The 27,670-nt window shown below is 38.2% G+C and overlaps 1 protein-coding gene across 2 annotated transcripts; it reads right to left on the bottom strand.

Moving 5' to 3' along the window:
* Positions 1 to 545: 545 nt before the first annotated feature.
* adpgk (ADP-dependent glucokinase) lies at positions 546 to 27,670 on the bottom strand. Of its 2 annotated transcripts, none has more exons than XM_084335598.1 (8): positions 27,524 to 27,670; positions 12,133 to 12,373; positions 11,303 to 11,528; positions 9,335 to 9,397; positions 7,811 to 7,931; positions 7,309 to 7,505; positions 6,472 to 6,570; positions 546 to 5,655 (listed from the first exon to the last, which is right to left on the bottom strand). In XM_084335598.1, the coding sequence occupies exons 2-8, from the start codon at positions 12,363 to 12,365 to the stop codon at positions 5,089 to 5,091; spliced, it is 1,506 nt and encodes a 501-aa protein (XP_084191724.1). In that variant the 5' UTR covers positions 12,366 to 12,373; positions 27,524 to 27,670; the 3' UTR covers positions 546 to 5,088. The 2 variants fall into 2 exon arrangements, with proteins under 2 accessions (XP_084191724.1, XP_084191725.1); XM_084335599.1 differs by having other exon boundaries at positions 546 to 5,652.

Below are 27,670 nucleotides of genomic sequence, written 5' to 3'. Positions count from 1 at the left end.
GCTCTTGTCGTCATATCAAAGAGCACCTACAGGAGACTGCAATTCGAAACTGGCCCCTGTAAATCTCGAAACCCAACCCCCAACCCAATGTCAGCCCCCCCCCCCCCTCATGTAGTCCCCCCCCCCCCTCCTCCAATGTACAGTTTCTTCCCCCTCAAATGTATATACTCTCTTTTTGTACTCATAAACAGTACTGTATATTTGTAGATCTGGTATGTCATAAATGTCTAGATGTAACAGTACTGTCTATCTGTATGTCATATATGTTATGATGAATTGAAAATGGGGGACCCTGATGTAAACAAGACAAAAGTCTTTCTCTGGTCTGCATCCCCTTAACAATTGTGTGTATTGAGCCGTACTGTAGTACAGTATTGTACCCATTCTGCAATCTCTAAAATGTTCAATCAATCAATCAGTCAGTCTTCACCTTTCAAAGTTCTATCAAACTCTTGTGACTTTGACAAAGACCAACACCACTCTGCAACACCACAGTAGATCCAAATATTACTCTTGATATACATTTTAATGACAAACTACAATGAAATAAAACAATTTGACAGTTACAAATGTTAAAAACACAAAATAGGAACTTAAGTAAAATTTAAATAGATTGTACTTGCTAATAAAAAAAACTGTGGGGTTTTAAATGTTCAGATAAAGCTATATTCACCTTTGCAGATGCCCCTTCAAAGCACATCTGTCACGAACTAGTGCAAAGAATCCATACCGTTAAATTAGATGCCATTCATAATTTCTGCATTAAGACTCCATTATTGCATGCCTTCAGTGGCCATTTGAGGTATAAATGAGTAATTGCAACACCTAACAAACATTTTACTTGATGTAGTCATTTGCAAGTAATTTCACTTGAACTAAAAGAACCCTGAAAAAATGTATGCATCTATATATTAGTACAATGACACGTGAATTGAAAATCTTGCGTAAATTCCTGGTGAAAGACTAGCAATGACATCACAAAAGGCCAAATTATTGGGAGTGGACAGTCGATACCGGTGTCATCGTTTTATTAAAGAGTAAAGCCAAGAGTGTGGGAAGCAGACATGGAACAAGACGACACTGAACTCTCCTAGCCTCCTCACCCCAAGGCAGTATTACTACACTGGGACTCTCTAGCCTCCTCACCCCAAGGCAGTATTACTACACTGGGACTCTCTAGCCTCCTCACCCCAAGGCAGTATTACTACACTGGGACTCTCTAGCCTCCTCACCCCAAGGCAGTATTACTACACTGGGACTCTCTAGCCTCCTCACCCCAAGGCAGTATTACTACACTGGGACTCTCTAGCCTCCTCACCCCAAGGCAGTATTACTACACTGGGACTCTCCTAGCCTCCTCACCCCAAGGCAGTATTACTACACTGGGACTCTCCTAGCCTCCTCACCCCAAGGCAGTATTACTACACTGGGACTCTCCTAGCCTCCTCACCCCAAGGCAGTATTACTACACTGGGACTCTCCTAGCCTCCTCACCCCAAGGCAGTATTACTACACTGAACTCTCCTAGCCTCCTCACCCCAAGGCAGTATTACTACACTGGGACTCTCCTAGCCTCCTCACCCCAAGGCAGTATTACTACACTGGGACTCTCCTAGCCTCCTCACCCCAAGGCAGTATTACTACACTGGGACTCTCTAGCCTCCTCACCCCAAGGCAGTATTACTACACTGGGACTATCTAGCCTCCTCACCCCAAGGCAGTATTACTACACTGGGACTCTCTAGCCTCAAGGCAGTGTTACTTAACCCGTTTATACCTGTACACTGTATAAATGCATGTGGAATGTGTGTCCTGACACATTCGGTGTGTTAAACTGCAGGGTTGGGACACCAAATGGTTTGTGGACCTACATATATATTTTGGGTCCTCACTTGACAAGAATAGGTACTACTTTTAATGAGCGTGGGTCCCGTTAATAACTTAAGACTTAATTTCTCAGTGAGAGTCCCTGACTGATTACATTTAAGAACCCTGCTGTAAGGTCTGGCTAGTGTCTAATGACTACACCTCTCTAAGCTACTGAGCTGGTCTACGCCTCTCTAAGCTACTGAGCTGGTCTACGCCTCTAGGCTACTGCGCTGGCATCTAAGTGTTAACTAGACTTGCATAAATTGTCTATACGACCCCTCCATAATAATAATAATAATAATACTTAAAATATTTTTTATTTATTAGATGTTAGTTCCTTAAGAGGAACATCTCTTGAATGTAGCCAGAAGCCACTGATGTGGGCCACCAGGCACAAAAAAAACATGACTGAAAATGTACCAAGTAGGCATTCACTTCTTAGGTTGTTTCTCATAAATCTTTGTCTTTGTTGTATAATTATATATATATATAATAATAATTTAATTTAAATTTGCATCACAATAGACCAAAGATAATATATTTTCACTCTCTGGAGGCATTTTGAAAGAAGGTGTGTGTGTGTTTCAGCCCATGGGTTGAAGTGGATGGCCCCAACATAAGAACAAGTGACAATGACTACAATAGTCATAATAATGACTATAAACGTTGTAACTTTGTTTATACACTTCAGAAACTATAGGTCTTTAAGTGGAAATGTGTAGTCTCTAGGTATTAAAGTGGAAGTGTGTAGTAAGCCAAAGAAAAAACAGACATGAATCTCTGCTCCTAGTACTCTCACCGTTCCTCCTGAAACGGATCAAAACTAAAATGTAAATAAACATCTGGCAAGAGGTCGAGTCTATTCAGGAAGCGACTTCACAGGGAACGCTCCTCAGGTGGTAGCGTTTAACCCTTTCACTACCACAGGGTTAACCCTTTCACTGCGACAATACAGAAGGTTGATCCTTTCACTGCCACACGACAAAGGGTTAACCCTTTCACAACCACACTACAGAAGGTTAACCCTTGCACTACCACACTACAGACGGTTAACGGTCTGTAGTGAAAGGTAGTGTGGTAGTGAAAGGTTAACCGTCTGTAGTGTGGTAGTGAAAGGTTAACCTTCTGTAGTGTGGTAGTGAAAGGGTTAAGGTAGAATCTGTAATGGCGTCAAACAGCAGCAGACTCAATAAGGGCAATAAGAGCTATACGCTTGGTACTGCACTTTGTTTACATTGCTTTTGTTTATAGCAATCCATCCCCTTGTCCTCACTCCAACCCCAGACGTCAGTCCAAATGTAAATTAAGTGCAAAACCAAGCAGGGCTCTTTTTCCTATAGAGGTCGCTGTTTGATGCCATTACAGATTCTACTTTTAAGTACCTTGAAGCATTAGTTTCAAGCTCCGTTGAAAAAAGAATAAGTGTGTACCAGTGTGGAAATAACTTTCCCAATTGATCTCATCGCTCTATTGCTGGGTCTTATTTAAATGTAACAAAAAGATGTAGACCGGAAGAAATACGGAAAAATAATAAACAAAATGTGTTTTTAAGCCTAACATCAATAAAACCACTTAAATCAACTAGAAAATCAGTAACAGGTATAGCGACCGAGTGAACATGTTCTAAAAACATATAGTCAAGAATGTTTCTAAGACCATATAGTCACTAAGTTTCTAAGACTATATTCCTGGCCATTGCTGAGATGTTTATAGTTTGCTTTGCAACATTTAAAAGGGTGTACTCTAAAGTCATTTCAGTCATCCACCAGTGTTTTGCTTTTTAAAGCTGCAATAATCTTTTTCTGACAGTATTTTCCACATTTTCAAAACTTCTTATGACCACCTGCCATCATCAGAAGGTGTCGCTGAGCCATGGTCTCCGGCTCAATCAACCCTGCGTCTCCAGCAGCCTGTTGTTATTAAAAATTCTTCTTTGTTGACAATTATCACTTTGTTTTGGGAGAAAGCGATGTTTACAAATGGCTCATTGCTACCCTCTAGTGGTGAGAAAATTATTACTGCAGCTTTAAGATACAGGCGTTACAAATTATTAATGGTTAAGTAATGCTAATAGTGGTGTCAACAGTGTTACGAATCAAATCTCTTCAAAACCCATATTGAAGTGGTAATCCACTAGATTGTTTCTTTTATTTGGCGATATCTTTGGTAATTGCTGTTGCATGTTCCCACTGCACGCACATGCTTTCCATTGCCATTGCTGCTGGTGATGTAAAACGCATCACTTCCTGTACGCAGGATGATTTCCCCGGTAATGTCCAACCACACACCAGTGTTAAGAACAGCAATGTAAATGTATACGTGGTCATGAACTGGGTAGAGCTGGAATCATTATTGTGTTACATTAATTTGGATGGAAAATAGCAAAACATTCATTATTTGAAAATGTTTTGAGATTATTACTTTAAAAAAGGCCCCCCTTCTAGCAAGGTTCATCGTTTGAGATCTGGTTTGAGATGCAATTCCCTTCCACTAACATTTCTAACAATTGATAATAATTTCTGCCTCCAGTGTCTCAAAGCACTGGTGCAAATGCTTTTTAGTTGGACTGAAATTACTCCCAATTTGTAAAATATAGGATTCTTAAAATAAATGGAACATCCCTTTAACATAGATTATATATATATATATATATATATATATAGATATCTTTCTTTCCTTTTTTTCAAGGCACTGCATATTCAAGATATGCAAGTCAAAAGGAAATCTTGTGACCCAACGAAACTCTTTGGGAGTTTATGGAAATGGCTTCAAGCAGTTTCCCAGTGCATAAGTCTCCCAGTCAGACCCAGTTCTTCTATACAATTCTGCTCCGCATCCTGCGTCTGCAGATGAGTGTTGTTGAGGAGGAGGAGGAGGAGACCAGATGGGATCCAACAAAGCAGGCTGGAGGTTGTTGTCCGAGGCAGGAGTTCAAGCTGGAGCAGCCGGGGAGAGAGGAGGCTTTCACACACACACACACACACACACTCACATTCTAGTCTTACAACTTGAGATTTGGACAGAAGAACTCTTGGGAGGGAAGACACAGAACATGGTCCAGCGCACCGAGGTCTGGCCAGGACCCATGAGTCCAAAAACACTCACAGTACGAACTTCACTGGCAGAGTGAGTGGCTTTGTTTTAGTTTTTTTTTTCAGCAACACACCAACATCAACTTTGTTCTGAGAAAGGAAAAGAGAATACAAGAGTCCAAGGTCTTTACAAAAACGGCTGCTGCGGCTTCAACTCGGAGTACACGAGTCCCTCCGCTGAGATGGCGTCCCCGAGCCCTACTGTCCGCAGCGGCTGCCTGCAGACCAGCACCGGCGTGAGGTGGAAGGTGACGTTGCCACGGCGCCACACAGTGACGGGTTCCGCCGGGTTCAGGGACAAGGCCTCGCTGGGCTCACCGTGGGAGCTGCGGAACTCCAGCGGCGCTTTGAGCTCCACTTTGCTCACGTCGACGGCCTGCAGGCCACACGCCTGGGTGCTGGCCACGCGGGCGCCGGCCGTCACCGCCGCCGCCTGGTTCCCCCAGTAGCCGTCCACCGTGGCGAGGACGTGGTAGGCCAACGTGTGGAAGTGGATCCGCGTGAGGTCCGCCTCGGACGACGGGTCGCTGCGTCCGTGCTCCTCCAGGATCCAGAGGAGGATGTCGCTGACGCGGCCCACGTCCGGCGCGCCGTTCCAGGACGCCAGGTCCGCGTGAGGCCCCGCGCCCGCCTGGGACAGGAACAGCAGCTCCTGCTCGTTCAGTCCAATCGAACTGACAATAGGCATGACCTGCTAACGGGCAAAAACACACAGGAGGGGGGGGGGGGGGGGGGGGGAAGAAAACCTTAAATTAAATACACAGAGCCATCTGGGGAAGCAGCTTTCGACAGCGTCAGGAAGATATGAATTTTGTAGAAGGGCACCACCGCATGCCAACTTTAAAATTCCATGTGGACAACCTTGCCTCAAAGTTGTGACAGACAATTGGCTTCCTACAGTAAGCTACCTCCTTATACTACAGCGTTTATCGTAATGGAATTTTGGAACCTATGGAACCCGTTCTAGTGACTGGCTGGTCCGTATGGTCCCTTGAGTTTGCTCAGAACAGGGTAAATCTGCGTTTCGCTGTGATGCCCCTAGCACATAGAATGAACTCCAACAGTCCTTAAGGCTCGAGATTCTCCTCTGTTGAGTTGAGTTTTATCTCCAACCAGTGTCAATCAAGTTCTACGTGTTTTCATTGATTTGTTATCCTTACTTTTGCCCCACCTTGTTGTCTTATTGTATAAAAAAAAAAGAAAAAAAAAAAAAAATGTGTTTGCTTATTTCTGTATGTACACCCGACTTGACTGTAAATGGAGGGAAACCTCAGTTGCCTTTAGAGTTTAAATAAAGGTTTGGAATGAAATAAAAATCAACAATCATAAGCATATAGTCAGTGTTTTCAGAAGAAATGGGTAAAAAGCACAAAACCTTTTTAAATGTTATTTTCTATATAGCTAATGTGCTAAGGGCTTTGCCTTGGTGACCAACCACTGCTGAATGAATGTAGAGGAAACACTGCGTAATATCTCTAGAGTTAAACGGCGTTAAAAAGTTCACATGTACCTCCTGCATGATGCTGTTCATGTAGTCTTTATCGGTCATGCTGGCCAGCTCCAGGTGGATGGGAGCCTCCTTCCGGATGTCAGATATCACCGCCACGGCCTGCAAGTAACAACCCCCAGCATGTCAAGTCACTGGACATAATATTCAGCAAAAGTCAACTTGATGAAATGTAAATAACATTTGGAGAACCCTGTAAATTGCTGGCCGGCAGACACCCATCGTCACTGCTTTGATACCGACTTACCTAATGTTGGCTAACCTATAATAAGGCTGCTTTATCATTGGTCAACATGGTCCAGAGTGTTGCACCACACAGTGCACCAATCACGACGGTAGAAATATTTGTGGCTTTTTCTCTTTTCTAAGCCACCTTTAGAAGGTTATGATTGAAAAGTTAAAATGTTGAAAGACCAGCGAGTGTATTGCAAACCGATGGAACAAAAATGGGCGTCTCCAAATGTTGTTTACGTTTCATCAGATGGCGTTTGCACTTCTATAAAAAACAAACTTTTCAATAATTTGACGCATTTGCATGTGACAATTCGTTGTGGTCAAGAATAATATACTCATTAACCCTTTCACTACCACACTACCAAATGTTAACGCTTTACAATACAGAAGGTTAACCCGTTCACTGCCACACGACAAAGGGCTAACCCTTTCACTACCACACTACAGAAGGTTAACCCTTTCACTACCACCCTCCTGGTAGTGAAAGGTGAACCTTCTGTAGTGTGGTAGTGACAGGGTTAATAGCGATGAGGAACAAGGATGTTCTTCAGCGATAGTTCAGAGTGATAGGATTGTAAGGAAGGTGCCGTTAGGTCTTTAGTCGACCTCTTTCAGCCTCTCCTCCCACATCTGTCTGCCTTGGCCCTCCATCATGTGCAGCCCGGACAGCACCACCAGGTCCGGCTGGAACTCCTCCAGGCTGGCCATGAACGTCTCCAGCGACCTCATCTCCCCGTTGGACACGTCGTGGGAGAAGATGAAGCGGTTGGCCTGTGGCGCCTGCGTCGCGCCCCACTGTTCGCCTGTAAAGAGGAGCAGAGATGAGGTCTGGATGCTGCGTCGCGACCCCACTGTTGGCCTGTAAAGAGGAGCAGAGATGAGGTCTGGATGCTGCGTTGCGACCCCACTGTTCGCCTGTAAAGAGGAACAGAGATGAGGTCTGGATGCTGCGTCGCGACCCCACTGTTCGCCTGTAAAGAGGAACAGAGATGAGGTCGGGATGCTGCGTCGCGACCCCACTGTTCGCCTGTAAAGAGGAGCAGAGATGAGGTCGGGATTACAGATTCCACCTTTAAAAGAGATGGGAGATAAAGTGTGGAGAGGATACCTGCTTTATACTCCAGAATGAGGTGATATTCGTCCGTCTCCTGTAGAGAGCCTGGGGGCACCACTATCTGTTCGTCCAGCAGCTCGTGCAGTTTAGGACCCACCGGGCCACACAACAAGACCTGAGGGAGACATGAGAGCTGATCTTACACAAGGTGCCGTGCCTGTGAGTCACCACTAGGGGCAGAGTGGCTAAGTGTGAGTGAGTGAGTGAGTGACTAAATAGAGGTTATAGGTGCTTCACACAACACACACATATATATATATATATATATATCTATTAAGGCTGTCAAAGTTAACGCGCTATTAACGCACAATTCTATTAACGCCACAATTTCTTTTAACTCACGATTAACTTTTTTTTCTTTTTCTTTTTTTTACTAGACTTCACTCAGGTGTATTATTGATACTCTCATTGATACTATGTTTGTTTCTGACTCAAAGTGTGTGTGTGTGTGTGTGTGTGTGTGTGTGTGTGTGTGTGTGTGTGTGTGTGTGTGTGTGTGTGTGAGAGAGAGGGGGGGTGAGAGAGATGAGGAAGGGGCAAGAGAGAAAGAGAGCTGGGAGAGTGTGTGTGTGAGAGAGAGAGAGGGGGGGCGGGGGTGAGTCCTCAGCCGTTGTGTGGGTGAATGTAACAAGTTCCTAACATTTTCTTTCCCCTATTATTTCATGCACACTTTATTCATTGTTTTAAATGATTATTTTCTTTTAAGTTATTTTGTGCATCATTCTTGTTTTGAATTTGATGCAAATTTGCAATGCATGAGGGTCATCCTTTTGTGTTAAATGGCTGCATAAAGCAAGCATTTGTTGACTCATGTTGATAAGAGTATTAAAACTTGGAACTTGAAAAATATCTGTTTAAGGTAGATAAAAGATTTTTTTTTAATTAACTATGGACAATCATGCGATTAATCAGATTAAATATTTTTAATCGATTGACAGCACTAATATCTATATAAAAACACTTTTACACAGCACACAACAATCATCTGACACCAATCTGGCAAGTACTTATTTTGATTTTCTTTTAAGGCAACATGAAATAAATATGATATTGCACCAGAAACGTTGCACGCACCACTGTGTGTGTGGGTTCTACTTCAATTCAAACCCCACTGGCAAATCACACCCTGGTTATATGTAGATGTTATACAGTCTACTGTCTGTTGTATGTCTTCCACTGTCCTGTGATGTCCTGTTGCCTTGTACCAGGTATGTCAGTACTTCACTAATGTCACCTGTAGACAAATTCCGGCATCTTAAAATTAAAAAGTAATTATTTAAATGTATTTGTCTTATTGTCAACATAGCCTACGAAAATACCAAAACCAACAATGCATTTCTTCTACTTCCAAGTTACCTACCCTGGGTAAATAAAGACAATAAAAAAGAAAGTGTTCATAATTCATTATAGTAGAAAGGGAATCATGTGGATAGCAGTCTTTAGGACTTCGCTGATGGGGGGGAAAACATTTCTAAAACACCAGTCACTGACTTTACAGGGAAAGGAAAAACATCCTACCATTATATCCGGGTAGATGGCAAACCTCTGGCCTATGAGGGCCGCGTTCCCCCCGACATAGAGCTGGGAGGGGACAGAGAGAAGGGATGAGTCAGTAACACCATCAGCAACAGGAAGCCAAAAAAAATAAAAATAAAATTGCAAAGATCACTCTCAGGACTTGTAGACAACATGGAGCAGCTCCACTTTACATTGTGATGAGAAGAATACGGGACCGAGTTTCAGTTCTCCGGCTTCTGCCTTTTGGAGAGAGTCGTTTGTGTTCATAAATACAGATAACATAAGGAATAATATATGAAATCTTAAAGAGTGGGCCGGGATGAGAGAGCGCTACAACCAAGTCTTAGTGTGTATATCCATAACTTGAAAGGGGTGCTCATCATAACGCAGACAAAACACCTTCATAAACATGACATATTAACTGACATAGATGTTTGTGAATGTTAATGACTGTTGTCATTAAAAACAGACAGAGGGGGAACAAAAAGGTGCTTGGTTACAAAAATGCTTAGTCAGGCTCCGTGTATTTACACTAATAATATTGTCTCATCTCTGAGCAGCTGTCAAAGTAATCTTCACATGGATGGCTGTGTCTCTATTGTACTGCCGTTTCAACTGGCCACAAAACAAATCTACAACTCTCCTGTGATGCCCTTTGTACTGAACTTGGTAGCTCTCCTTTTGGCTTCTCTGCCCCTACCTCATGGAATACCCTGCAGGAAACTCTGAAACTAGACACTATGGGTCAGTTTAGAACCTTATGCAATTGTTTTTAAATTGTTACCTCCGTTTTTTGTTTTTGAAATATGCTCTTAATTTCTCCGATTGTCTGACGTTTCTGTATTTATTAAGGCACTATAACATTTGTGAATGTAACAACTCAATGACACTGTAAATCCATTTAATTACTCAGTGTATTTATTGAGTATAAATTAATGAATGAATTAAGTTTATTTCAAGCCATTTAGCATTTACAAAAAAACAACACACAAATCAAATTACAAGTTGGCCGAAAAGGTTAGGGCTGAAGCTACAAGCTTGTAAATTCCCTAACCCAGTGCATCATCTTAAATGTATCGTCAACCAAAAAAAAAATAAGATAAATCATTAACAACAATCAGCAATACAAAAAAAAATTAATAATTGATCTAATCAATTTGATAAAAAAAAAACACATGGTTAACCATCCATGGCATACTTCTCAAGAATACATTGTTTGTAGGGATGTCCGATATTATCGGCCGATATCGGCATTAAAATGTGATATCGGAAAATATCGGTATCGGTTTAAAAAAAAATATATTTCTTTTTTACATTTCTATAACCTTTATTTATAGTAAGAACAAATTCTGATTTTATTTATTGTCAAAAGTATGCATAATGTGGTGTTAATTCCACAACAAGAGATATGTAATGTTAATTACCTGAAATTATTAATTATTATTATAAAATTACCCTGCATATATCGGTATCGGTTGATATCGTTATCGGAAATTAAGAGTTGGACAATATCGGTATATCGGTATCGGTAAAAAAGCCAATATCGAGCATCCCTAGTTGTTTGTACTTCCTTTTGAAGTTAGCAGTATTTTTACTTTCTTTTAACTCCTCTGGTAGACGATTCCACAACTTCACCCCACAGACAGATATGCGCATGCTTTTTATAGTGGCGTGTGTACAGTCGGCTGTTTTAAGTTAAGTCTCCCTCTTAAATTATATCCCCCTTCTCCTTCTATGAAAATCTTTTGGATGTTGCCTGGTAGTAAATGACGTCTTGCTTTATACACCATTTGTGCAGTTTTAAATTCCACTAAATCCCTACATTTCTGTATCTGTGATTAAAAAAATAGTCCATTGGTGTGTTCATAATATCCTACATTATTCACTATTCCGATTGCTCTTTTTTTGCATGGTAATTATTGCCAGTATAAATGTATAGTGCAGTGAGTTGACGAGTGAGTAGGTTACCTTGGCGCCGGGGTACTCGGCAGCAGCACGAGCGATCCTCTGAAAGACCTCGCTGTCGCTGAAGAAGCGCTCGGCGGCCGCTCCTCGGCCCATGTAGTGGATGAAGGCCTCCTTCAGGTCCTCCCTGGTGTGCAACACCTCGTGGTCCAGGCCTGCACCTGGGTCGATGGCCATAGCCTGCAGTAGTCCTACTCCTGTGACCACCACGTCCACACAGGCGTTCACTCTGTTAGATGTCCAATCACAGTAGAAACCCTCAGGAATGGAAGTCGTTCATTAGTCCGAAATGTTCGGATTATTGAAATATGCAGAGAAAAACACACCTTGTCTGAAATATTTTCTCATTTAAGAACGTACATTGCAAAGTTGTTTACTCGTGTAATATTGCAGAATATAGCAGAGAATGTGTTATATATGATATTGTGTGTGTGTGTGGGGGGGGGGGTAATACTACATTGAAATTGTGATAATAAATTGCTCAGACTATAATTGCACCATCACAATCTCAAACCATTGCAACCCTAATTCCAACCCTCATCGAGATGTCAAGGCCATGTTTAGATGCAACGGTACACCAAGCCCAAGTTCAGTTCGTGCCTTGGTTTTTGTGACATGGTTCCCAAATATAGAAATGGAATGGTGTAAATGTTTCTTTATCATCTGCCAATTATAAATATATTAATGAATGAGCCCTTTGATGCTTTGTTCATGAGTTATTGGCACAAGTTATTAGAGATATAAAAATGTATTTCCACCTAATATCCACTATAAAACTAACTTCTATGTCAGCAGTGATGCCCTGGATGTGGCACAGAAACTCTGAAACCCACCCTACTGCCACTTTGCTCCACTGGCGGGCGGGCAAGGTGATGAGGGTCTGCCAGGCGGAGGAGATGACCTGCTCCATGGTGGGGGGGGCGACCTCCTGGCCCTGGGGGGCTGCTAACCTGAAGGCCGGCAGGTCTATGTACTGGAGGATAGCCTCTGGTAGGTGGGGGCCAGTCTGGTAGAAGTATCCCACAACCAGAGCCAGCAGGGCTGCTGCTGAAGCCTTCCTCCACATGATGACTCCTGCTGCCACACAACAAAAGCACAAACACACGTCTTTTAAAAAGGGTGATGGTGCCTGCTAGGGGTGGACATTCCCAGTTATTTAGTAGCAGGACTGTACGCTAAGCTTTTTCACTAGGGGCACACTTGTCCCTAAATGAGAAATTTAGGGGCACAGAATATTTTTAGGGGCACATTTTAAAATAACAATTTTACCATTATAGTGCAAAAGAATATGTTCCTCCTGCCTCATTACTGTGGTCCTTTTATTTAACATTTAAGTGCGTTTGTTTTCAGGTTTGTATCTTTTATAATGAACCAACTGAGAAAGTGTGTAAATCACTAATAGAACAAAAACAACAAACTGTGTGTGTGTGTGTGTGTGTGTGTGTGTGCGCTTGTGTAGTGCTCCTTGAATGAGATCATCACAACACACACACACACACACACCATTGCATTAATCAGGAGGACAAGAAACTCTGCATACCTTTGTTTCACATTGAAAAGTGCTTTATAAATAAAATGAATTATTATTATTGTAAATAACCCCATGAAAGGTTTATTATTTTTATGGGTAATTACCTGCTTCATATTTGTGATGTTACTGGTTTCAGGGTGTGCCTAAAGTGATCAATCTGTTGGGCCATTTATAGAGATCTATGTCAATTAATGTTTATGTATATCCGGGACTTTTTTTTATAAGAATTGAGAGGCCTACTATGGTATTTGTTATGTTACCTTTATTTTGAAAACCGTGTTACGACGCAACCTTGCTTAAATTTGCGCTTTTGACAGTGAAATGTTCAGTTCAACTTAGCTCGAAGGAAAGACTGTAATCAAAAAGGTTTATTTGACCCGTATGAGGCTCTTACGGTAGGACTTTGATTGTTTATAGAAGATGAATGTAATACTATGCAAAACGAGAAATAAACAGTGATTTTACCAGCAGTAAGTTGCAAGCCACTTTCATACGGGGAACCGTGACCATTATTAGTATTATCTTATTTGCATATTGTCTCATTATTAGATAGATAGATAGGTTGATACTTTATTGATCCCTGGAGGGAAATTTAAGTAGACAGTATTTCACATCCTAACACCAGTGGGCTACTCACGGCTGAACGTTAGAAGTGTCCGTGTCCCCGACCCCGTCAATCATCACTGCCAGCAGGACGTCCGACTTAATTTAATCGGCTATGGTCTCTTATCATCTCTCCACATCGGACGTGGTTCTCATAAGATGGACTGATATGCGCTCCGTTGTTCTTGCGGAGCAAAATTAGCGGCTTAAACTTATTGAAAGGAAGTTCACGTTCAGTTTCGATTTGAATGTCCGCTAGGAACTGGGATTTGGTGTTGGATGTATGGACTCTACCAGACGGGGACATGGTATTTAATCGCACGATAGACTACAACTACCAAGTATATAGCGTGACCTAGATTCACTTCACACGCAAATCTTTTTTTTTCCACACACGGGCTATCGCAGTAAATTCATTCATTGCCGACAGATTTTTTCATAGCACCGCGGCATTATGTCGCTCACACTGTACAGCCCTGTTGTAGGCTAATGTTTTACAATTTTTTTTAATTAATTTAGGAGTGAAATGCGAATGAAGGGTTGAAATCACTACTCACAAGGTTGCCCCCAAATATTATTTACCACTCGCACGGGCCAAATTAAGGGGCAATTTGCGATCATCTCGTCGCAGTGTACAGCCCTGAGTAGTCGAGTATTCTAATGTGTGAACAATGAAAGCAGATCTCCCCACAATATTCCTATTACACTATAACAGTAGCACTATTACACACTATGACATTATTACACTCTGACACTATTACACAATTAGACACTATTACAATCTATTACACTATTACAGTATTACACACTATTGGGTGGAAGAAACCTTTAAAACTATTTGGGTGGAAGAAACCTTTCAAACTTGCAGTTCATTGACACCTCCCATAAGTCTCTACGGTTCATGAGATATGAAAGGGGTGGGGTTTATTTCAATGGACAATGATGGAAATTCAGTAATAAATGCATAGGTATAGCAACGACAATAGGTTCACTATGGAATTTCCATGTTGTAAACAGGGGCCAGAGAGCCGATTCCCAGAGGCTCTGAGCAGCGACCCTGTGTAGTATCGCCCTCTTGTGTTAAAAAGGTGTAACTTTTCCTAAATATACATTTCAATGGACAATGACAGAAGTTAATTCAAATAAAATACTTGTCATTGACCGAAATATTGAGATTAGCTCCGGATAGTTTTTTGAAAAACAGGGCTTTTGAGGTGATGAAATCACTGCGCCCAGGCAGCAGTGGTTTGGCAAAAATACACAGGTCACAAGTCACAACATGTTTACAGGAAAGTTTTGGAGTTGTATTTGGAGTGTAGTTTGTGACTGTTGGAAACTAGGCTACACTGGCAGGCACACCTACTTCCAGGGAATGACGCTAAACTAGGCTAATGGTGCGGCTGTTCCCTAAGCCTAATGCATGCACAGAGAAGAAAAGGGTACAGTATGTATCTGCTTGTCTAACTCCAGGGTAGATGGCAAATAAGCTAATTTCCCAGAAAGTTGGTGTGTTCCTTTAAGGGAAAATAATACAAAAGTATAGGTAGTAGCACCACTCAGGTTACTTCCTCTTTGAGCAGAGAAGTTCCAACGGTGGAACGGCGTTCAACCGTCTGCGTAGGAGAATGGTCGACCATGGATGTTTGATCAGGTTGTCATGGTAACAAGCTTTGTTTCATGTGTGGGTGGATGGTACATGGGACTCAGAAAGATGGAATGTTAATCACAAAATGCCATTAGAATGTTGAGCCACATGATGCAGCCTTTGCCATGGCCACACATCAACTGTCTCTGAGCCCCATGCACTACAGTAGTGCACCAGTGACTACACCAACTTCTTATGACAACATCATGAAACATTATTTGATGACCAATAAGGTGTACATATGGGTGTACCAGCTCAGAGCCATTTATAAACAGTTGCAGGTTGACAACATAAACATTCTAAATGGACCCATGTTTACTTCCTGTTGCAGTGCCAATACCAATAAATGACATCAATATATAAAAGATAAGTCTAGCTAAGCTAGGGATGGCCCGATTCCGATTGCCTATGGCTACATTCACACTGCAAGTGAGCCTTAATGTACACTGTACATTGGAATACTGACAAAGCCATACTTTGTCATTTACTGTACAACTGGGTTAGGACATTTGTAGGGGCCAGTTTCGAATTGCAGTCTCCCGTAGGTGTTTTTTGAGAGTGTTTTTGAATGACTGTTCAGACTGAGGTTGCATTGCAAAATAATCACACCTGTATCTGATTTAGGAGCACATATGAAATTGACCCAAATCATAATAGAAAAGATCAGATTCCATGTGATTTGTGCTGTTCACACAGTTTGCAAGCAACACAATTCCAGTGAATGGAAACAAGACAAACGTCTTTCTCTGGTCTGCATCCCCTCTTAACAATTGTATGTATTGAGCCGTACTGTATTGTACCCATTCTGCAATCTGTTAAATAAAGTTCTCATTCATTCATTCCAGTGATCCATTACCAATGTAATACATGGCTCTGTAACAGCCAAACGGAGATTTAGAATGTAAATGCGCATTCTATCAAGTTCTATGGTTTTGACTTGTAACATATTACCCCATTCCATATAGTTAGGCTAGTAGCGGCTGGGTATATAAGAGGAGGCTAAATGTCCTCACTACTACTAGTGAAAACTAAACTCAACTCAATGAAACGTCATCCACGTCATTATTATGCACGAAACTGACTTGTGAAATAGCAACCAACTGCTTAAATATCAGGAATGTCAATTTCAATAATGTAAATGAAATATTTTTCAATTTGATGTCAAAAGCAACCTCGTTTTTTTTTGTAAATCGCCAAAAAGGTTGGATACGTCATCAGTATGCACCCAAAATATAACACACGTTTATTATTTAAATAAATAAATAAAATATCCACTGAATGACATTCAGATTTAAAAAATATCGATAGGTTTCTAAGACACTAAAACATGGCAAATATGTTGCTCAATTAAAATAAACATCCTCTACTTTTACTGGTATAATAAGCCATTTTTATCTGCTTATTATTTCCCCAGAGCAGGTGACGGGAGGGAGGAGGTCCATGTCTCGGTGGTTCCTTCTCATCTCTGCTAGCAGTACAGTACAGTCTGTGGTATTAATTATGATCACTTCTGAACCAGGCCAATTCACTGCGGTCAAGTGAGCCGTCTTTTGCTTTTGCGTGGTCAAGTGAGCCGCTCTTGTTTTTCGAGTGCGCGATTAGTTCCAGGTTTACGGTAATGCATTCAAACAACCCTGGGAGGCTGTTGTAATGAACCGACGTGACTTTTGAACACAGTCTCGCAAGTAGATCTTACAGAAATACTTAATATGACATTGAATGCGCATCGAATCAATAGGACGTTTAGTCTAATCAATAGGACGTTTCGTATGTGCAGTATTATTGAACATCGAATCAATAGGACGCGCAGTATATTCGACCACTAAACAAAACCTACAGACAATTCCACAGAGGAACACTTCCGGTGAGGATTTCAAAGTAAAGGATGGCATGTGGTTCATTTCTATTATTTCATAAGTAGTTTATTACACTGCCATGTTTGTACTTAATACTTCTCAAGACTACTTGCACAAATAATATTAACTACTTTTACTGTGTACTTTGAGTAATTTGAGTTTCAAAGTCCTTTTTATAGAACAATGAGTATTTTCGACTAACTTTGATGTGGGATAAAAAAAAGATTTTCCCATAAGCACTTTATGAAACTGCCATGGTTGTACTTAGTACCTCTTAGACTACTTGTACAAATTATATGAAATATTTTTACTGTGTACTTTTTGAGTAATTTGAGTTTCAAAGTCCTCAGAATCAGCATTTTCGACTAACTTTGATGTGGTATAAAAAAAGATTTTCCCATAAGCACTTTATGAAACTTCCATGGTTGTACTTAGTACCTCTTAGACTACTTGTACAAATTATATGAAATATTTTTACTGTGTACTTTTTGAGTAATTTCAGTTTTAAAGTCCTCAGAATCAGCATTTTCGACTAACTTTGATGTTGGATAAAAACAATTCTTCCCATAAGCACTTTATGAAACTGCCATGGTTGTACTTAGTACCTCTTAGACTACCTGTACAAATTATATGAAATATTTTTACTGTGTACTTTTTGAGTAATTTCAGTTTCAAAGTCCCCAGAATCAGCATTTTCGACTAACTTTGATGTGGGATAAAAAAAGATTTTCCCCTAAGCACCTTATGAAACTGCCATGGTTGTACTTAGTACCTCTTAGACTACTTGTACAAATTATATGAAATATTTTTACTGTGTACTTTTTGAGTAATTTGAGTTTCAAAGTCCCCAGAATCAGCATTTTCTACTAACTTTGATGTGGGATAAAAAAAGATTTTCCCATAAGCACCTTATGAAACTGCCATGGTTGTACTTAGTACCTCTTAGACTACTTGTATAAATTATATGAAATATTTTTACTGTGTACTTTTTGAGTAATTTCAGTTTTAAAGTCCTCAGAATCAGCATTTTCGACTAACTTTGATGTGGGATAAAAAAAGATTTTCCCATAAGCACTTTATGAAACTGCCATGGTTGTACTTAGTACCTCTTAGACTACCTGTACAAATTATATGAAATATTTTTACTGTGTACTTTTTGAGTAATTTCAGTTTCAAAGTCCCCAGAATCAGCATTTTCGACTAACTTTGATGTGGGATAAAAAAAGATTTTCCCATAAGCACCTTATGAAACTGCCATGGTTGTACTTAGTACCTCTTAGACTACGTGTACAAATTATATGAAATATTTTTACTGTGTACTTTTTGAGTAATTTGAGTTTCAAAGTCCCCAGAATCAGCATTTTCGACTAACTTTGATGTGGGATAAAAAAAGATTTTCCCATAAGCACCTTATGAAACTGCCATGGTTGTACTTAGTACCTCTTAGACTACCTGTACAAATTATATGAAATATTTTTACTGTGTACTTTTTGAGTAATTTCAGTTTCAAAGTCCCCAGAATCAGCATTTTCTACTAACTTTGATGTGGGATAAAAAAAGATTTTCCCATAAGCACCTTATGAAACTGCCATGGTTGTACTTAGTACCTCTTAGACTACGTGTACAAATTATATGAAATATTTTTACTGTGTACTTTTTGAGTAATTTGAGTTTCAAAGTCCCCAGAATCAGCATTTTCGACTAACTTTGATGTGGGATAAAAAAAGATTTTCCCATAAGCACTTTATGAAACTGCCATGGTTGTACTTAGTACCTCTTAGACTACTTGTACAAATTATATGAAATATTTTTACTGTGTACTTTTTAAGTAATTTGAGTTTCAAAGTCCCCAGAATCAGCATTTTCGACTAACTTTGATGTGGGATAAAAAAAGATTTTCCCATAAGCACCTTATGAAACTGCCATGGTTGTACTTAGTACCTCTTAGACTACTTGTACAAATTATATGAAATATTTTTACTGTGTACTTTTTGAGTAATTTCAGTTTTAAAGTCCTCAGAATCAGCATTTTCGACTAACTTTGATGTTGGATAAAAACAATTCTTCCCATAAGCACTTTATGAAACTGCCATGGTTGTACTTAGTACCTCTTAGACTACCTGTACAAATTATATGAAATATTTTTACTGTGTACTTTTTGAGTAATTTCAGTTTCAAAGTCCCCAGAATCAGCATTTTCGACTAACTTTGATGTGGGATAAAAAAAGATTTTCCCATAAGCACCTTATGAAACTGCCATGGTTGTACTTAGTACCTCTTAGACTACTTGTACAAATTATATGAAATATTTTTACTGTGTACTTTTTGAGTAATTTGAGTTTCAAAGTCCCCAGAATCAGCATTTTCTACTAACTTTGATGTGGGATAAAAAAAGATTTTCCCATAAGCACCTTATGAAACTGCCATGGTTGTACTTAGTACCTCTTAGACTACTTGTACAAATTATATGAAATATTTTTACTGTGTACTTTTTGAGTAATTTCAGTTTCAAAGTCCCCAGAATCAGCATTTTCGACTAACTTTGATGTGGGATAAAAAAAGATTTTCCCATAAGCACCTTATGAAACTGCCATGGTTGTACTTAGTACCTCTTAGACTACTTGTACAAATTATATGAAATATTTTTACTGTGTACTTTTTGAGTAATTTGAGTTTCAAAGTCCCCAGAATCAGCATTTTCTACTAACTTTGATGTGGGATAAAAAAAGATTTTCCCATAAGCACCTTATGAAACTGCCATGGTTGTACTTAGTACCTCTTAGACTACTTGTACAAATTATATGAAATATTTTTACTGTGTACTTTTTGAGTAATTTCAGTTTTAAAGTCCTCAGAATCAGCATTTTCGACTAACTTTGATGTGGGATAAAAAAAGATTTTCCCATAAGCACTTTATGAAACTGCCATGGTTGTACTTAGTACCTCTTAGACTACCTGTACAAATTATATGAAATATTTTTACTGTGTACTTTTTGAGTAATTTCAGTTTCAAAGTCCCCAGAATCAGCATTTTCGACTAACTTTGATGTGGGATAAAAAAAGATTTTCCCATAAGCACCTTATGAAACTGCCATGGTTGTACTTAGTACCTCTTAGACTACCTGTACAAATTATATGAAATATTTTTACTGTGTACTTTTTGAGTAATTTCAGTTTCAAAGTCCCCAGAATCAGCATTTTCGACTAACTTTGATGTGGGATAAAAAAAGATTTTCCCATAAGCACCTTATGAAACTGCCATGGTTGTACTTAGTACCTCTTAGACTACGTGTACAAATTATATGAAATATTTTTACTGTGTACTTTTTGAGTAATTTCAGTTTCAAAGTCCCCAGAATCAGCATTTTCTACTAACTTTGATGTGGGATAAAAAAAGATTTTCCCATAAGCACTTTATGAAACTGCCATGGTTGTACTTAGTACCTCTTAGACTACTTGTACAAATTATATGAAATATTTTTACTGTGTACTTTTTGAGTAATTTGAGTTTCAAAGTCCTCAGAATCAGCATTTTCGACTAACTTTGATGTGGTATAAAAAAAGATTTTCCCATAAGCACTTTATGAAACTTCCATGGTTGTACTTAGTACCTCTTAGACTACTTGTACAAATTATATGAAATATTTTTACTGTGTACTTTTTGAGTAATTTCAGTTTTAAAGTCCTCAGAATCAGCATTTTCGACTAACTTTGATGTGGGATAAAAAAAGATTTTCCCATAAGCACCTTATGAAACTGCCATGGTTGTACTTAGTACCTCTTAGACTACGTGTACAAATTATATGAAATATTTTTACTGTGTACTTTTTGAGTAATTTGAGTTTCAAAGTCCCCAGAATCAGCATTTTCTACTAACTTTGATGTGGGATAAAAAAAGATTTTCCCATAAGCACCTTATGAAACTGCCATGGTTGTACTTAGTACCTCTTAGACTACTTGTACAAATTATATGAAATATTTTTACTGTGTACTTTTTGAGTAATTTGAGTTTCAAAGTCCTCAGAATCAGCATTTTCGACTAACTTTGATGTGGGATAAAAAAAGATTTTCCCATAAGCACCTTATGGGAAGAATTGTTTTTATCCCACATCAAAGTTAGTCGAAAATGCTGATTCTGGGGACTTTGAAACTCAAATTACTCAAAAAGTACACAGTAAAAATATTTCATATAATTTGTACACGTAGTCTAAGAGGTACTAAGTACAACCATGGCAGTTTCATAAGGTGCTTATGGGAAAATCTTTTTTTATCCCACATCAAAGTTAGTCGAAAATGCTGATTCTGGGGACTTTGAAACTGAAATTACTCAAAAAGTACACAGTAAAAATATTTCATATAATTTGTACAGGTAGTCTAAGAGGTACTAAGTACAACCATGGCAGTTTCATAAAGTGCTTATGGGAAAATCTTTTTTTATCCCACATCAAAGTTAGTCGAAAATGCTGATTCTGAGGACTTTAAAACTGAAATTACTCAAAAAGTACACAGTAAAAATATTTCATATAATTTGTACAAGTAGTCTAAGAGGTACTAAGTACAACCATGGCAGTTTCATAAGGTGCTTATGGGAAAATCTTTTTTTATCCCACATCAAAGTTAGTAGAAAATGCTGATTCTGGGGACTTTGAAACTCAAATTACTCAAAAAGTACACAGTAAAAATATTTCATATAATTTGTACACGTAGTCTAAGAGGTACTAAGTACAACCATGGCAGTTTCATAAGGTGCTTATGGGAAAATCTTTTTTTATCCCACATCAAAGTTAGTCGAAAATGCTGATTCTGAGGACTTTAAAACTGAAATTACTCAAAAAGTACACAGTAAAAATATTTCATATAATTTGTACAAGTAGTCTAAGAGGTACTAAGTACAACCATGGCAGTTTCATAAAGTGCTTATGGGAAGAATTGTTTTTATCCAACATCAAAGTTAGTCGAAAATGCTGATTCTGAGGACTTTGAAACTCAAATTACTCAAAAAGTACACAGTAAAAATATTTCATATAATTTGTACAGGTAGTCTAAGAGGTACTAAGTACAACCATGGCAGTTTCATAAGGTGCTTATGGGAAAATCTTTTTTTATCCCACATCAAAGTTAGTCGAAAATGCTGATTCTGGGGACTTTGAAACTGAAATTACTCAAAAAGTACACAGTAAAAATATTTCATATAATTTGTACAGGTAGTCTAAGAGGTACTAAGTACAACCATGGCAGTTTCATAAAGTGCTTATGGGAAGAATTGTTTTTATCCAACATCAAAGTTAGTCGAAAATGCTGATTCTGAGGACTTTGAAACTCAAATTACTCAAAAAGTACACAGTAAAAATATTTCATATAATTTGTACAGGTAGTCTAAGAGGTACTAAGTACAACCATGGCAGTTTCATAAGGTGCTTATGGGAAAATCTTTTTTTATCCCACATCAAAGTTAGTAGAAAATGCTGATTCTGGGGACTTTGAAACTCAAATTACTCAAAAAGTACACAGTAAAAATATTTCATATAATTTGTACACGTAGTCTAAGAGGTACTAAGTACAACCATGGCAGTTTCATAAGGTGCTTATGGGAAAATCTTTTTTTATCCCACATCAAAGTTAGTCGAAAATGCTGATTCTGAGGACTTTAAAACTGAAATTACTCAAAAAGTACACAGTAAAAATATTTCATATAATTTGTACAAGTAGTCTAAGAGGTACTAAGTACAACCATGGCAGTTTCATAAAGTGCTTATGGGAAGAATTGTTTTTATCCAACATCAAAGTTAGTCGAAAATGCTGATTCTGAGGACTTTGAAACTCAAATTACTCAAAAAGTACACAGTAAAAATATTTCATATAATTTGTACAGGTAGTCTAAGAGGTACTAAGTACAACCATGGCAGTTTCATAAGGTGCTTATGGGAAAATCTTTTTTTATCCCACATCAAAGTTAGTCGAAAATGCTGATTCTGGGGACTTTGAAACTGAAATTACTCAAAAAGTACACAGTAAAAATATTTCATATAATTTGTACAGGTAGTCTAAGAGGTACTAAGTACAACCATGGCAGTTTCATAAAGTGCTTATGGGAAGAATTGTTTTTATCCAACATCAAAGTTAGTCGAAAATGCTGATTCTGAGGACTTTGAAACTCAAATTACTCAAAAAGTACACAGTAAAAATATTTCATATAATTTGTACAGGTAGTCTAAGAGGTACTAAGTACAACCATGGCAGTTTCATAAGGTGCTTATGGGAAAATCTTTTTTTATCCCACATCAAAGTTAGTCGAAAATGCTGATTCTGGGGACTTTGAAACTGAAATTACTCAAAAAGTACACAGTAAAAATATTTCATATAATTTGTACACGTAGTCTAAGAGGTACTAAGTACAACCATGGCAGTTTCATAAGGTGCTTATGGGAAAATCTTTTTTTATCCCACATCAAAGTTAGTCGAAAATGCTGATTCTGAGGACTTTAAAACTGAAATTACTCAAAAAGTACACAGTAAAAATATTTCATATAATTTGTACAAGTAGTCTAAGAGGTACTAAGTACAACCATGGCAGTTTCATAAGGTGCTTATGGGAAAATCTTTTTTTATCCCACATCAAAGTTAGTCGAAAATGCTGATTCTGGGGACTTTGAAACTCAAATTACTCAAAAAGTACACAGTAAAAATATTTCATATAATTTGTACAGGTAGTCTAAGAGGTACTAAGTACAACCATGGCAGTTTCATAAAGTGCTTATGGGAAGAATTGTTTTTATCCAACATCAAAGTTAGTCGAAAATGCTGATTCTGGGGACTTTGAAACTCAAATTACTCAAAAAGTACACAGTAAAAATATTTCATATAATTTGTACAAGTAGTCTAAGAGGTACTAAGTACAACCATGGCAGTTTCATAAGGTGCTTATGGGAAAATCTTTTTTTATCCCACATCAAAGTTAGTCGAAAATGCTGATTCTGGGGACTTTGAAACTGAAATTACTCAAAAAGTACACAGTAAAAATATTTCATATAATTTGTACAGGTAGTCTAAGAGGTACTAAGTACAACCATGGCAGTTTCATAAAGTGCTTATGGGAAGAATTGTTTTTATCCAACATCAAAGTTAGTCGAAAATGCTGATTCTGAGGACTTTGAAACTCAAATTACTCAAAAAGTACACAGTAAAAATATTTCATATAATTTGTACAGGTAGTCTAAGAGGTACTAAGTACAACCATGGCAGTTTCATAAGGTGCTTATGGGAAAATCTTTTTTTATCCCACATCAAAGTTAGTCGAAAATGCTGATTCTGGGGACTTTGAAACTCAAATTACTCAAAAAGTACACAGTAAAAATATTTCATATAATTTGTACAGGTAGTCTAAGAGGTACTAAGTACAACCATGGCAGTTTCATAAAGTGCTTATGGGAAGAATTGTTTTTATCCAACATCAAAGTTAGTCGAAAATGCTGATTCTGGGGACTTTGAAACTCAAATTACTCAAAAAGTACACAGTAAAAATATTTCATATAATTTGTACAAGTAGTCTAAGAGGTACTAAGTACAACCATGGCAGTTTCATAAGGTGCTTATGGGAAAATCTTTTTTTATCCCACATCAAAGTTAGTCGAAAATGCTGATTCTGGGGACTTTGAAACTGAAATTACTCAAAAAGTACACAGTAAAAATATTTCATATAATTTGTACAGGTAGTCTAAGAGGTACTAAGTACAACCATGGCAGTTTCATAAAGTGCTTATGGGAAGAATTGTTTTTATCCAACATCAAAGTTAGTCGAAAATGCTGATTCTGAGGACTTTGAAACTCAAATTACTCAAAAAGTACACAGTAAAAATATTTCATATAATTTGTACAGGTAGTCTAAGAGGTACTAAGTACAACCATGGCAGTTTCATAAGGTGCTTATGGGAAAATCTTTTTTTATCCCACATCAAAGTTAGTCGAAAATGCTGATTCTGGGGACTTTGAAACTCAAATTACTCAAAAAGTACACAGTAAAAATATTTCATATAATTTGTACACGTAGTCTAAGAGGTACTAAGTACAACCATGGCAGTTTCATAAGGTGCTTATGGGAAAATCTTTTTTTATCCCACATCAAAGTTAGTCGAAAATGCTGATTCTGAGGACTTTAAAACTGAAATTACTCAAAAAGTACACAGTAAAAATATTTCATATAATTTGTACAAGTAGTCTAAGAGGTACTAAGTACAACCATGGCAGTTTCATAAGGTGCTTATGGGAAAATCTTTTTTTATCCCACATCAAAGTTAGTAGAAAATGCTGATTCTGGGGACTTTGAAACTCAAATTACTCAAAAAGTACACAGTAAAAATATTTCATATAATTTGTACAGGTAGTCTAAGAGGTACTAAGTACAACCATGGCAGTTTCATAAAGTGCTTATGGGAAGAATTGTTTTTATCCAACATCAAAGTTAGTCGAAAATGCTGATTCTGGGGACTTTGAAACTCAAATTACTCAAAAAGTACACAGTAAAAATATTTCATATAATTTGTACACGTAGTCTAAGAGGTACTAAGTACAACCATGGCAGTTTCATAAGGTGCTTATGGGAAAATCTTTTTTTATCCCACATCAAAGTTAGTCGAAAATGCTGATTCTGGGGACTTTGAAACTGAAATTACTCAAAAAGTACACAGTAAAAATATTTCATATAATTTGTACAGGTAGTCTAAGAGGTACTAAGTACAACCATGGCAGTTTCATAAAGTGCTTATGGGAAAATCTTTTTTTATCCCACATCAAAGTTAGTCGAAAATGCTGATTCTGAGGACTTTAAAACTGAAATTACTCAAAAAGTACACAGTAAAAATATTTCATATAATTTGTACAAGTAGTCTAAGAGGTACTAAGTACAACCATGGCAGTTTCATAAGGTGCTTATGGGAAAATCTTTTTTTATCCCACATCAAAGTTAGTAGAAAATGCTGATTCTGGGGACTTTGAAACTCAAATTACTCAAAAAGTACACAGTAAAAATATTTCATATAATTTGTACACGTAGTCTAAGAGGTACTAAGTACAACCATGGCAGTTTCATAAGGTGCTTATGGGAAAATCTTTTTTTATCCCACATCAAAGTTAGTCGAAAATGCTGATTCTGGGGACTTTGAAACTGAAATTACTCAAAAAGTACACAGTAAAAATATTTCATATAATTTGTACAGGTAGTCTAAGAGGTACTAAGTACAACCATGGCAGTTTCATAAAGTGCTTATGGGAAGAATTGTTTTTATCCAACATCAAAGTTAGTCGAAAATGCTGATTCTGAGGACTTTGAAACTCAAATTACTCAAAAAGTACACAGTAAAAATATTTCATATAATTTGTACAGGTAGTCTAAGAGGTACTAAGTACAACCATGGCAGTTTCATAAGGTGCTTATGGGAAAATCTTTTTTTATCCCACATCAAAGTTAGTCGAAAATGCTGATTCTGGGGACTTTGAAACTCAAATTACTCAAAAAGTACACAGTAAAAATATTTCATATAATTTGTACACGTAGTCTAAGAGGTACTAAGTACAACCATGGCAGTTTCATAAAGTGCTTATGGGAAAATCTTTTTTTATCCCACATCAAAGTTAGTCGAAAATACTCATTGTTCTATAAAAAGGACGTTGAAACTCAAATTACTCAAAGTACACAGTAAAAGTAGTTAATATTATTTGTGCAAGTAGTCTTGAGAAGTATTAAGTACAAACATGGCAGTGTAATAAACTACTTATGAAATAATAGAAATGAACCACATGCCATCCTTTACTTTGAAATCCTCACCGGAAGTGTTCCTCTGTGGAATTGTCTGTAGCTTTAGTTTAGTGATCGAATATACTGCGCGTCCTATTGATTCGATGTTCAATAATACTGCACATACGAAACGTCCTATTGATTAGACTAAACGTCCTATTGATTCGATGCGCATTCAATGTCATATTAAGTATTTCTGTAAGATCTACTTGTGAGACTGTGTTCAAAAGTCACGTCGGTTCATTACAACAGCGTCCCAGGCTTGTTTTAATGCATTACCGTAAACCTGGAACTAATCGCGCACTCGAAAAACAAGAGCGGCTCACTTGACCACGCAAAAGCAAAAGACGGCTCACTTGACCGCAGTGCCAATTCAGTCATGCATATTTCCTAATTCATTCCCTCTATGGAGCATCTGCACATTTTACACGATTGATGACATAATAAATAACAACCGGTCTTTCTGCTAGAGTTGTTCATATTCACATATACTGATCATATATCAAGCTTCCTTTTATTATCTATATAGCGACGCACATTAGAGATGACTGTCCAGTGGTAAAGTATGTTAGCCTACTTTACAGTTTAATAACATTAACACACTAACCTGGGAAACAAACAGGACTAGCTGACTGTGCCAACGAGTTCAAGATCAACAGCAGGCTGGCAATGTGATTAGCCAGGAATCTCATTTAGAGTTTAGCCAACTAAAGCTCGCTAAGAGCTAAGAGTTTAGACAGCTAGCAAGAAAATTAGGACAGGTACTAGCTAGCGAGATGCAGCAGCTAGCAACACGTACCAGAATCTATAGCCTTCTTCTTCTAAAAGCTTGGCAGTTAGGAGGATGGCGATCCTGCTTCCTGATATGTTGCAGAGGAACAGTCTGTCCCTGGAAACTGCTCGGTCCAGTCAGTACCTGTAGTGGCAGTAGCTCCAGAGCAGTGAC

The sequence above is a fragment of the Notolepis coatsorum genome (assembly GCF_963971535.1).
Source record: "Notolepis coatsorum genome assembly, chromosome: 18".
Lineage (NCBI taxonomy): Eukaryota > Metazoa > Chordata > Actinopteri > Aulopiformes > Paralepididae > Notolepis > Notolepis coatsorum.
The sequence above is the reverse complement of the archived record's forward strand: the minus strand, read 5'-3'. Positions and strand labels throughout refer to the sequence as shown.

What these genes read in the sequence shown, in the direction of transcription:
- adpgk (XM_084335598.1), bottom strand. Translation starts at nt 12,365, where the DNA reads ATGTGGAGGAAGGCTTCAGCAGCAGCCCTGCTGGCTCTGGTTGTGGGA. An exon ending in CCGAGTACCCCGGCGCCAAG is followed by an intron (nt 9,398 to 11,302) that starts GTAACCTACTCA and finishes GTCCCCTCCCAG; the next exon opens with CTCTATGTCGGGGGGAACGC. An exon ending in CCATCTACCCGGATATAATG is followed by an intron (nt 7,932 to 9,334) that starts GTAGGATGTTTT and finishes TGTCTCCCTCAG; the next exon opens with GTCTTGTTGTGTGGCCCGGT.